The sequence below is a fragment of the Cephus cinctus genome, unplaced genomic scaffold, assembly GCF_000341935.2.
Source record: "Cephus cinctus unplaced genomic scaffold, Ccin1 Ccin1_scaffold0537, whole genome shotgun sequence".
In the NCBI taxonomy this organism is placed as follows: Eukaryota; Metazoa; Arthropoda; class Insecta; order Hymenoptera; family Cephidae; genus Cephus; species Cephus cinctus.
The window spans coordinates 58,748-71,509 of NW_014333196.1; the positions used below are offsets into that span (position 1 = coordinate 58,748).

Here is a 12,762-nt window from a genome sequence, read left to right on the forward strand (position 1 = left end):
TAAGTTCAACAAAAAGTTTTAAAACATGAGAATTTTCACTATCTAACGTTGAATCTAACAAAAGCTTCTATAATGTCGATGACTACATACAAGTAATGGTATAAATTCTTTCAATTCTGCAACGCAGTATTTTGAAATTATGTCTCATGTTTTAAAACTTTTTGTTGAACTTACCCAATTTTTTGTAGAATATTTCGATGCTATTCACTTCTTGTTTGCGTTTATTACAGTCTGTTGATGCCACTTTATGCCTCTAATGATCTTATAGCCTATGGACTTTTATGTGGGTTAAAATTCCATAAGCCATAAGCAGAATGCAGAAGACATGGCGCACGCGTACTGCTAACTCGACATTTTGAAGAGCGCATGCGCTATGTATCTGCATTCTGCTTATGGCTTATGGAATTTTATGTGCTTCGGCCTTAAGTATGATAAGCTCTGTGATAAGTATCCTGATTACGAGAAAAATGTATTTTAGAGCACATTCCGTAATGGAACCACGGTTGCGGTTATTAATTTTCATCCAATTGCATCGATTGATTTCGACTGCTGACAAAAATTAATCGATATCACTGGCTGCAGTTTAATAACCACAATTGTGGTTCAATTACGGAATATACCCTTAGTGAACGGGTATTTTGACAGGTCAGAGATGCATGATTTCTTTACGTATTATTTTCTAGAAATTAAAAAATTTTTCGCACTTAAATCGAGAAAAGCCGCCAGCCGTATGTCGTAATTAAGCGGGCTTATCAAAGATTTTGATAAATCATGTAGAAGTGAAGAAGAAAAACGAAAAATACGTTTCCTCGTTTGTGACGTCACGCGATATATGTATATTGTATATATAGTTCAACGAGCTGAACAACAACCTTAACTCGTAATTATATATGTATAAAACTTATCTTGCTCACATAAATTCAGAATATTCAGATGTCAGAAAAACGACCAGCTCTCATTTTTAAAGTAATTACTGAATGTCAAACAACTAAAGCTAGAGTTGGTAAAATGACTGTTCCACATCATACTGTAGATACACCGGTTTTTATGCCAGTAGGAACTAAGGTTAGTTATGTCTATACACATACGTTTTGGCTTTAGCAGCACCAGATTTATTGATTGCATATTAAATTTATTTCTAGGGTACTTTAAAAGGTATATTGCCTGAGCAATTGAAGCAATTAAATTGTCAAATAATTCTTGGTAACACATATCACCTGGGAACTAAACCAGTGTGTAAAAATGGAAATAAAACATTAAACATTAATATTTTTATAGATATATACCAATATGTCATTATTAATATTTCAGGGTATAGACATTCTACAGAAAGCAGGAGGTTTACATAAATTCATGAATTGGGATAGAGCTCTGTTGACTGACTCTGGTGGTTTTCAAATGGTGTCTTTACTGAAGTTTGCTGAAATTAATGAACAGGGTGTGAAGTTCATATCACCATATGATGGTATTTTGAAATTTATTACATTATTTTTTAAATTTTATTATATATTTTTTATACATATACATAACTTGTGTGCAAGAGATCATTATTTAATAAAATAGCAAAACACTCATGCCCAATCATTACATACTTTAACAAAATAACAATTACTTCTTTTATAGACAGTGAATGTATGTTGACACCTGAATACTCCATTAAAATTCAAAATACGATTGGTGCTGATATAATAATGCAGCTTGATGATGTCATTAAAACAACTACAACAGGTACAAGAGTTGAAGAGGCAATGCATAGGTAAGTACAAAAAACTATCAGTGTATCAGTGTAAAAGAATAAAATTAAATATTAAAGTGTATACTTATTTTAGAACTACAAGATGGTTAGATCGATGCCTTTCTACACACCAAAAACCAAATGAACAAAGTATATTTCCAATTATGCAGGGAGGCTTAAATGCAGAACTTAGATCAGAAAGTGGTCTTCAATTAACACAGCGAAAAGTAAATGGTTATGCAATAGGAGGATTAAGGTACGTTTTCATCTTCGCTTAATAATTTGATATAAAAGCGGAAATATTAACATTTAACATTAAAAGCACTTTGCAACAAAGCCCTTTGGATCAACCTATAATGAAACATATAGTCAGTCTATGAGCTCATTCTGTTTTGATAATTCAAGCAAGCGATACAATACTTAGCTATTCACATGTGGCTTTTATAAAATGACGCTAATGTATGATGAAATAGAAAAATTCAATATATTCAGTGCAAAGTCATGCACATGAATACTTTGCAATTATAACTTTGTAGAGTCATGTGTAGCTGGCTAGAAACTTCATTACTTTCAAACTGTCCAAAAGCACGTTGAATGCATGCACTAATTATAAATAGAACGAATTAGTTCTCTAGAATGAGCCAAGCTACTGTCATATTTGAATATGGAAAAATGTTCAATATACAATATATATAACATTATTCTTAGTATATCCAATTCACGATTATGATATCACTGGTATAGAAAAGTTCGACACATAAAAATACAATTGCATAAAGTTCTCGTATTCCACAGTTATTGAACAAAAATTATATAAATGGGGAAGTTTTGTCTTTAGAAATAAAATTAACTTCTTTTATCCAGCCATATTATTATGTATTTTGTTAGTGTGTACCACATCTGATTAACCTTTAGACTGCTGCTAATTTTTCATACAAAATAATGCTTTTTTTAAAAAAAATGTATGCATGATATGATATCAGTGGTTCACAATCTCGAAAATATTGAGAGCCCCAAAGGGGGTTTTGCGACAGTCTGAAAGTTAAGAACAATAAAAGATGAAATTAATTTTACAGTGGCGGTGAGAGCAAAGACGATTTTTGGAAAATGGTAAATGTCTCGACTAATATACTTCCAAAGGATAAACCTAGATATTTAATGGGTGTAGGATTTGCTGTCGATTTAATCGTTTGCAGTGCATTAGGTGTGGATATGTTTGACTGCGTATTCCCAACAAGAACAGCGGTAAGAATCTGAAAAACTTATAAACATATTCTCTACAAAACGTTTATCCTATCATAAAGCTATTACGTTTAACAAGACTCTAAAATTGGATTTATTTCCCTTTTTTATTATCACAAATTCGTTGTATTGATGGATCACAACGTGCTACGATTATGAAATACAATCGCTTCTAGCTTTAAAAATGAATGATTACTGTTTTCAGCGGTTTGGATGCGCTTTAGTGCTAACTGGTCAACTCAATTTGAAACAAGGTCAATATGGCAATGATACAGCACCGATAGACGAATTCTGTAATTGCAGTACTTGTAAAACATATTCTCGAGCGTATCTTCACCAAATCGTAACGATGGAAACAGTGGGGTGTCATTTATTAAGCGTTCATAACATTGCATTTCAAATGAGGTTAATGCAAAACATTAGAGAAAGCATAAAGAAAGGCGAATTTCCACAGTTTGTTCAACAGTTTATGTTAAAAGTGTATCCAACAAAGGAGTATCCTTCATGGATAGTTGATGCTTTACAGGCAGTAAATATATATTTAGCATAAAGTATATTTTATCAATAGTTATATGTATTTAAATTTATTGTAAGAAAGGTGAACAGCTAAACATAGTATATTTCATTGAAAGAATTTATCTGAAATATTTACGTGTTTATTCATTTTAAATTAACAAATGTATTAGTTATGTTATAAATATTAAGATGTTTTTTATTTATTGAAAATGACACATGATATTTTTGTATTATACTGCAAATCTGCTTGAAAAATATATCGATAATTACATCAGTTATAATTGAGGATAATGCTTAATGGGTAAAAAGTTTGAAGCAACATTTTAACGTTTTATTTTAATCTTTTCATACGTTAACAAAAGTAAAATTGTGTTTATCAATTCAGCACAAGTTTCAAAATGATTAATAATTGCAACTTTTTTCTAATTTATTAGTCGCAATAATTTTGCATATAGTTGGTTCAGGAGTGACATGTATTTTTTTTTAATAGATCAAAAACAATGAGGTCCAGCAAGTCACACTTTGCATCCAATTTTGTTTACAAGGTATACTTATGCATGGTTTTGCATTGGAATATGTTTTCCTATTTTGGCATATATTTTCGTGTCTTTATAGAAAGCCACGTATGATTTGCTAACGATTAAGTTGTTTACGATTTGTCAAATAAACATGTTTTACTTGTAGACGGACAATATATTTTCGCATAATATTCAGAAAAATAACACCCCAAAAACATTTAAAAATAAGACTAAGAATAAACAGTTTGATATCATTTATCTGGCATTATATTTTCATTTCAATATCAATGCTAATAGGGATGAATCCTATTTTAGACAAGATTTTTAACTAGGTGCACACATGAAACTTCAACTTTATCACATGAAGTCATCTGAATCATAACCTGTATTGTCCGTGTTCGAAGTCATGTTCGTGCTGTTGAATAATGAATTATAGCTCCTGAAAAAAAAATGAAAAAAAGTCTAGTCTCTTTCATAGCATTATCACTGGCATTAATTTACGTGTATGAAAAAATATCTAACTTTTGAAAGGTTTCGCTTTCATTTTTGTAATAAAAACAAATTAATATAAGAAAATTAGCACAATTAATTGACTAGACTTGAATAACTGGAATGGACTATGCATTTCGGAATACATATTCGGGCACACTCTGATATTTTTCTCATAATAACAACAATAGAAAAAGACTCATCGTGCTAGAACTACCCCGAGCATGTACTCAGAACATGTAATAATAACAGTGAAAAATTCGTTGTTCCCTTGTTTTTTTTCATCAATTATTGTTAGCATAATGTTAAAGAAAGTTCGCTGAATACAATTCCGTCATGTAAGGGTAATAATGAAAACAAGATTTAAGAAATATATACGGCATGAAACTAACGCTGAGATAGCTAAGTTTGAGACGAAACGATGTGCTGCTAACACAAAAATAATAGTTGTACAATTATTTACAATTAAGCAACAAAAGTGCAGCCGCCACGCCTCCAGCGAATGGACACCCGTGTTAAAATCACGGTATATGTATATTGTATATGGGCCATTCCACGTCAGATTTAAAACCAAATTTTTAATTTTCCTGAAAATTGTTTCCGTTGTTCTTGAGGGGAAAAAAAATCACACGTATTTGTTTTTATTTCGATATATGAAGAATTTTCGAAATATCGATTTTTTAATTTATTGACTCCAAAAAACCGATTCTTCTTTAAATGTATCGTGCATCGTCCACTTTTCGACTAAAAGCAAAGCACTGCAGGGCAAAATGTGCAATAGGGTTCACTTTAAAGTCCACGTTTTAATGGTCAAAAATTCGGTCGTTTAATAAACTTTATGCATCAATTTCTTAAACAATTTGTATTATTTCATAAAGGGCATCTTTAAATCAAATAATTTTTTCTGTAATTTGTTATTGTAGTACAGAGAGTATTGTCTGAAAATTTGAAAGTGGACTGTTGAATATTTTTTGAAATAAAATTTATAATATGTGACCGCACTCACGATTCGCGCGCGGGCGAAGCACGGATTCGAGTGTGTTTGGACATTTTCGAGTTATCCCACTATCCTTTGATGGGTTTTTCACTTAGTTCAGATAAATGATACTCAGAGAAATGTTAAAAGGTTTCAGAGTAATACTGTCAAATCGAAAAATGATCATTTACTTTAATTACAAAACGGATTTACATACAATAATACAGAAAATAATATTATTGAATAATTTTACACTGTTTAAAATCTTTTTTCAGAAACTGCTTTTTTTTCTTATGCGAACCTCAGAAGCTGACGGTTTTGAAAGTGGAACAACAAGAATAATTTTTTATTTTTAATTCGTGATCCCCAACTGGTTCAACACAGTGTATTTTTTGCGTACCTGGTATTGTTTTACAATCAACAAAACGTTTTTTCAAACAATTAGCTGCTTCAGCGTAAAATTTCTCGGTTTCGTAGGCAACAGAGATATTGGATAACGTAGAATGGAGGTGGACCCATTCGTAGAACTCCAATGGGGTCGTTATTTGATCATTGGAAGATCTTTGAAGACTGGCTTTCTTTGCTTATCTTTTTAAAGTTCTACCCTCTCCATCAGAAGGACCCTTGCCGTGAGCTGTAGCTTGAAAATACCATATTGCAGAGCGATCAAAGTCTTGTTTATGGTAATATATAGTTAAATAGTGTTTCGAATTTTTGAATTGTTGAGGAGCTCCATCAGAAAAATAAATACAATTCTTTATAATTGGACGAAAGTTTAAGAGATAATCGTTAAATGCTTTAAGAAAAACAAACACTGCCCCCGAGTCATGTTTCTTACAATCAGATATTATCACTAATGTTTTGTAAATGCATTTTTCAACAATATGTTACCATAAACAAGACTTTGATCGCTCTGCAATATGTAGTTAAATGTAATCAGTATTGTAATTAAAGTAAACGACCATTTCTCGATTCGACAGTGTTACTCTGGAACCTATTAACATTTCACTGAGTATCATTCATCTGAACTAGATGAAAAACCCATCAAAGGATAGTAGGATAACTCGAAAATGTCTAAGCACGTTCAAATCCGTGCTTCGCCTGCGCGCGAATCGTGAGTGCGGTCACATATTATGAATTTTATTTTAAAAAATATTTAACGGTCCATTTTCAAATTTTCAGACAATATTCTCTGTACTATAATAACAAATTACAGAACAAATTATTTAATTTGAAGATGCCCTTTTTGAAATAATACAAATTGTTAAGGAAATTGTTGCATAAAAATTATTAAACGACCGAATTTTCGACCATTAAAACTTGGTCTTTAATGTGAACCCTATTGAACATTTTTTCCTGCATTGCTTCGCTTTTAATCGAAAGGTGGACGATGCACGATACATTTAAAGAAGAACCGGTTTTGTGGAGTCGATAAATTAAAAAATCGGTATTTCGAAAATTCTTCATATCATATTGAAATAATAAAATACGTGTTATTTTTTTCCCCCTCAAGAACAAAGGAAACAATTTTCAGGAATATAAAAAATTTGGTTTTAAATCTGACGTACAATGACCCACATATACTTTACGTAAACTTGTCCATTTACTAGAGTCTGTCCATTCACTGGTGATCACCCTATATCTTATTCATTAAATGATTCTCTAGAGATCCGTCAGAATAGATTTTTTGTTTAGCTCCATTTTCACTGAGAATTTATCGCCAAAAACATTCTTTGTGACATCATAGTAAAAACACATATTTATCAACCATAAATTTGATTAAAAACCTATTTCGGTAGATCCACAGTAAATCTTAAAACTAGTAAAATAAGCTATATGATATTGAAACGAAATAAGTGATGTTTTTTTATATGGAAAAATGGTACAAAATATGACCTCTGAACAACAACGCTTTTGTTGTTTCACTACAAATAATTTCGCATCTATTATTTCTTCTTATGTCAGAGGCATATTGATTTTTCTCAAATTTAGCTTTGCTAACGTCGATATCATGCTTTGCACTTGTATTAATCTTTTTATCATTTTTACGATCACGTGACGGGACTGTACCAAACGTATCTTTGGATATAGCAACTTTTAGACTTATACTAATGGGAAGATTATTGATAGTGATTTTCCAAATGTAGGAGTTGTAAACTCCTACGTTTGTCTAACTGGAGCGTATGCACAATGGATTCTTAAATCCAGTCAATCAAATATAAAAATGAACAACCATAAACGTATATGTAATATAAAAAAAATTAACAACCACGAATACAATATACACAATCGCTTTAATACGTTTTTCAGAGAACTAATTTTCCAAATAATTTTTACACGCAATACACTAAATCAAGATTTAAAAAATATATTATCCAAAAAATGGTACTGCATATGTACAGAATCACCTCGTTAGAAGAAAACGTTAGGGGGATTAAAGGAACAGGATTCTAAGAAATTTGTCGCTCGAGCGTTCACCCATTACTGTGCGGTAAGATCTGGAATGGCGCGGGTATGAGTGGTGCCCGTGAGCATCACACACTGCAGCGTAGCTCGGTATTATGGTAAGTATACAAAAAATAAAGATTCCGCTACATCTATTCTATAAATATTTGTGAAAAAACATATACACACGAAATTTAAATCCCCTTTTGATTTTACTCTCGCTTCTTAAGTATATATGTATATACGCAACAGTAATAATATGCATATAAAACCTTTCTCAATTATCTCTCGTATAAACTTAAATAGAAAAAATGTAGTGTTTAAACACGTAAGATTTCTTAGGCAATTGCTTGTTGCTTATAACGAGAGACCGTATCAGTTACGTGCGCCTGGCGCGCATTTGAATAAAGTTCAGCCAGGCAGAACGAAGAAGAAATTCGCTTCTAACAAGGTAGTACTGTACAATAAGAAACATCAAATGATCAACGAAGCTATAAACAAAAAATGTGATTTAGTTAGTTCATAGAGAATCTTCTGAAAAATAAAATTAAAGCTTTAGCAATATTGAAATCGGTTTAATGTATGAATATTAATTTTTAAAAATAATAAAAAAATGGTTTTCAAAAAAACGTATAACAAAGTGATTGTTAAAAATACATTGTTATAAATTTTTATCTGTATTAAGAATACATTGTTTTTTGTACATGTAGTCTTACTAATACAACTTGTAGTTGAAATAGCCATTGAATATTTGTTTAGTTTTACGTTTGTCTAACTGGAGCGTATGCACAATGGATTCTTAAATTTTGTTTACAAGGCTACATGAATCATTTCCTTTGATTTGTGGCTGTATCGATTAACTTGCAAAAACGATTCACGCTAAACTCTCCTACCGAATATCCCGTTGGCCGTGGTTTACACTGAAGTTCAATATCTAAATTAGAATCTGTCTCACCTTCTCTTATAGAAATTGTGAGAAGCATATTTTTTGATAACCATTAATGTAGAATATTTTATTGTAAAATGACTCTCACAGCACCTTCATTGTTTCGTTAGACTAGTCGTACATGTCAGAAAACTTGAATCTGGATGATGAGAAGTCTAGTTCCTGAGTACTTCAACACGTATGATTATTTGAACGAGAGCCTTCCTAGGGCAGTTGCATGAAATGAGACCCTTGATTGGGTAAAATTCTCATATTCAACTATTTTGACCATTTAGAAGACTCGTTTTCTAAGATTTTCGACTGAAGCTATCAAGTCACGACAGATCTTTCCCAAATTGTGACAAACTAGTTATACTTGTTAAAAAACTCGAATAACCAGACCCTTAATTGATCAAAATTGTTTGTTAAGAAAGTTTCAGCCAATTAGTGATATATTTTAGTCGCATGTTTCTCCAAACTGCACTACAAAGGGTCCATTAATACCTTTACACTTCAGAATTTTAGTCACTAGCTTTGACGCGTCATTTACATTTGTTGACCAATTATGAAATAAACTAAAATTTGATTTTGTTGAATCTAGGTAATTGAACTGATACATTTGTTAAACTGTATTTAATAATACAAAAACATTTACCCAATTATTTAATACTTGGTTGATCAGTGAGTTAAAATAAGTTACATGGACAGCTCAAATACAAATTCTCTCAAACAAATGGTTTACCATCACATATTATATGTCTAACAGAGTTAATAGTATAGCAATAGATTTTACCTCATCTCAGCTTCTTCTTGTTTCTTTTTTTCTTCTGTTTTCTCACGCTCCTTTTGTTCTTTTAATATTTGTTTCTTATTTTCTCTTTCATTTCTATCTCGTTGTTCTCTTTCTAGTCTTAAATTTACTTGTTCCACTGATCTCTTCGTTTTATTTAGCCGATTGATAACAGCATTTACACGCTTAGTCAAATGTATTTTACGTACATCTTTTTCCTTATGAAAACCAACCCGCCCAACTTCCATACCTTGTGTTTTCTTTAAATTGGACCACATTGTATATATCACATCAATATCATTCATTTTATTCCCTTCAATACTATTTGCTTTTACCAGCTGTGCAGCATCTTCTAAAACTGTGCTGGGTATATCATCTATTGTTTGACCCTAAAAGTAATGTTTATCGTTTTATATATGCAATATATGTATAGATTTTGAACATTTTAAAATATAAATTACTTACATGTTGTAACCGTAAATATACATGGGCTGATGAATATTTGTCCACATGAAACCAAACGTCTTCTGGCCATCCCCATTTAATAAGATTTTCGTCTGAAGCAATAAACAACGTAGAAAAAGGCTTTTGTACAATTATAAAATTTATTAATAATTTCACATTGTTTAATGAAATATTTAGATTTCTCTAAATAAATAATAAGAATTTTATAGCCATTAGTATTATATTTGCTTACTTTCATATTTGTCAACTCCCATAAACAGTGTGATTGGTGGCTGAACCACTGTAAAATGAAAAGAACATTTCATATATTAACCACACAGTTATTATTATTCCTTAAAAATTTGTTACATCTGTTCTTTACACTACAATCTGCAGGTAAACTATCTCACCATCGCTTAAAAAATAATACACCATTACTGCATGTAATTAGTGCAATCACGTGTTTTCGGATCAACTTCTACCTGCGTGAAGATGGCCGGCCAACTTTTATTTTTTAAACTTTTTTTTTACTCAAATCGTTTGATAGTCTTGTAAAAACGTTTGATAATCAATAGTTTTTTCAGGAAATCAAAATCAAAATCAAAAACTGGTGTGAAGTGGCCGGCACTTTTTTGTTTCTAACCGGATTTTGTTTTTCCAGGGCTCAATCGATGCAAAATCGTTTGATAGTTACAAATTGATTAATAAAAACGTTTGATAGTCCATCGTTTGCAAGAAAAATGAGAAAAATCATATGCGTATCAAGGATCCCAATCGATACGATACAATCGATTCCTCATTCGGTGTATCCATTGACTTAGACAATATAACAAACTTTTTCTACTTCCAATTGTTTGATAGTCGTTCGATAGTGTTTGATAGTCTTGTAAAAACATTTGATAGTCAATAGTTTCTTTCAGATATCAGTGCCGCGATCAGATGCATCCAATGAACAGAGAAACAACGATGCGCTCTCCGCTCTCGGCTTATTTTCGAACACACCTATAGTTCTCCGGTGCACATGAAAAAGCTTCTAAAAATGGACTTATAGCCTTTCCAGGGCTCAATCGATGCGAAATCGTTTGATAGTTACGAATTGACTAATAAAAACGTTTGATAGTCCATCGTTTGCAAGAAAAATGAGAAAAATCATATGCGTATCAAGGATCCCAATCGATACGATACAATCGATTCCTCATTCGGTGTATCCATTGACTTAGACAATATAACAAACTTTTTCTACTTCCAATTGTTTGATAGTCGTTCGATAGTGTTTGATAGTCTTGTAAAAACATTTGATAGTCAATAGTTTCTTTCAGATATCAGTGCCGCGATCAGATGCATCCAATGAACAGAGAAACAACGATGCGCTCTCCGCTCTCGGCTTATTTTCGAACACACCTATAGTTCTCCGGTGCACATGAAAAAGCTTCTAAAAATGGACTTATAGCCTTTCCAGGGCTCAATCGATGCGAAATCGTTTGATAGTTACGAATTGACTAATAAAAACGTTTGATAGTCCATCGTTTGCAAGAAAAATGAGAAAAACCATATGCGAATCAAGGCTACACGTAGTTAGCCCCTCATCTATAACGGATTTGAATGATTTTTTGTTTGCAATCGTTTGTAGGTCGTTTGTACGTGTTTGATATTGTATCCACGACGATTGATAGTCCATCATTTATTTATAATATTAAAATTAATTTTCTAGGGAATTTTTCTTTATGTTAGCCCCTCATTCAAATATTTTATAAACTAATCGTGTTTTGCTCATATGCAATCGTTTGTAGGTCGTTTGTAGGTACTTTATATGTCATTGATGATATGAAATGACTGATTCTTTAATCGTAAATAATGAAAGAAATTTTATCTAGGGAATTCCATAAACTGCATCTAGCGCGCATGCGTGAAGACTTCAATATGTCAAATCACATTTTACATGTACTCATCCGTATATTGTTATTAAATATTGCAATCCGAGATATCAGATATTTATTAGTGCTCTTTTCTTAGTTCTGAAATATTTACAATTGTACAGTTTAGTATTTACTATTTCATATTCATTAAATTGTTAATTAAGTGGATGATTATAAAGAAAGGTCGAGTAGTACTCTTAAGGTTATATGATAAATGCAGCAAACGAATGACGATGGTGATAATTGTGTCAGCAGAAATTTTGAATCTCTTCTGAATGCTGGTGATATTGAGGTAGAGTTTAAAGCAGTTATTATCTACAGAGAAGGAAATACTGTGTAATCTGTTCTCGGTTTTCTTATTCAAAAGGTAATTTTTCTTATAAATTTATTGAACTTGATGTACATAGCGTACAGTGTCATGCATAATTTGTATTTTTTTACAGAAGTGGATGCTCTAACAACGGATAAACATGTATCATCAATTGTTCTTGAAAAATAGACTCTGTTTTGGATGCTTAACGTGAATGGAACGTTGGCTTTATCTCTACATAAATACTGTTACCTCCATCACAATTGTAAATACATATTTAATTTATTCTAGTACTTAAAAGTATACTCGGATAGTTATGTATTTATAGTATTTATTAATAAAATAATTTATACAAGGAAAAACATCTCCAAACTCATATGTTGCGTGATATTAGATTTCTCCCTAAGCACCTTGAATTCTGCTCTTTTTTTTGCTAGAAGAGATACCGGTGTCCAG

At 31.6% G+C, this 12,762-nt stretch overlaps 2 protein-coding genes and 1 long non-coding RNA gene across 12 annotated transcripts; 2 read left to right on the forward strand and 1 right to left on the reverse strand.

Annotated features, from left to right (window-relative positions):
• Positions 1–358: 358 nt before the first annotated feature.
• LOC107268374 (queuine tRNA-ribosyltransferase catalytic subunit) lies at positions 359–3,608 on the forward strand. 4 transcript variants are annotated; one of them, XM_025085695.1, is made up of 8 exons: positions 359–469; positions 925–1,065; positions 1,143–1,232; positions 1,312–1,465; positions 1,624–1,756; positions 1,830–1,991; positions 2,812–2,980; positions 3,183–3,608. In XM_025085695.1, the coding sequence occupies exons 1-8, from the start codon at positions 374–376 to the stop codon at positions 3,525–3,527; spliced, it is 1,290 nt and encodes a 429-aa protein (XP_024941463.1). In that variant the 5' UTR covers positions 359–373; the 3' UTR covers positions 3,528–3,608. The 4 variants fall into 4 exon arrangements, with proteins under 4 accessions (XP_024941463.1, XP_024941464.1, XP_015596577.1 ...); XM_015741091.2 differs by lacking the exon at positions 359–469 and adding an exon at positions 476–645 and having other exon boundaries at positions 3,183–3,527; XM_025085696.1 differs by lacking the exon at positions 1,143–1,232.
• Positions 3,609–3,802: 194 nt separating this feature from the next.
• On the reverse strand, positions 3,803–10,667 carry LOC107268375 (coiled-coil domain-containing protein 25). 6 transcript variants are annotated; one of them, XR_001537812.2, is made up of 6 exons: positions 10,491–10,665; positions 10,334–10,381; positions 10,102–10,193; positions 9,640–10,025; positions 5,877–6,116; positions 3,803–4,450 (listed from the first exon to the last, which is right to left on the reverse strand). XR_001537812.2 is itself a non-coding variant. In XM_015741094.2 (5 exons), the coding sequence occupies exons 1-5, from the start codon at positions 10,513–10,515 to the stop codon at positions 4,369–4,371; spliced, it is 633 nt and encodes a 210-aa protein (XP_015596580.1). In that variant the 5' UTR covers positions 10,516–10,667; the 3' UTR covers positions 3,803–4,368. The 6 variants fall into 6 exon arrangements, 5 of the variants coding, with proteins under 5 accessions (XP_015596580.1, XP_024941465.1, XP_015596581.1 ...); XM_015741094.2 differs by lacking the exon at positions 5,877–6,116 and having other exon boundaries at positions 10,491–10,667; XM_025085697.1 differs by lacking the exon at positions 5,877–6,116 and having other exon boundaries at positions 10,450–10,663.
• A 521-nt stretch (positions 10,668–11,188) lies between these two features.
• On the forward strand, positions 11,189–12,762 carry LOC107268376. Of its 2 annotated transcripts, XR_003059870.1 has the most exons (3): positions 11,189–12,363; positions 12,440–12,571; positions 12,744–12,762. It is a non-coding gene; the product is annotated as an uncharacterized LOC107268376 (long non-coding RNA). The 2 variants fall into 2 exon arrangements; XR_001537814.2 differs by lacking the exon at positions 12,744–12,762 and having other exon boundaries at positions 11,969–12,363; positions 12,440–12,668.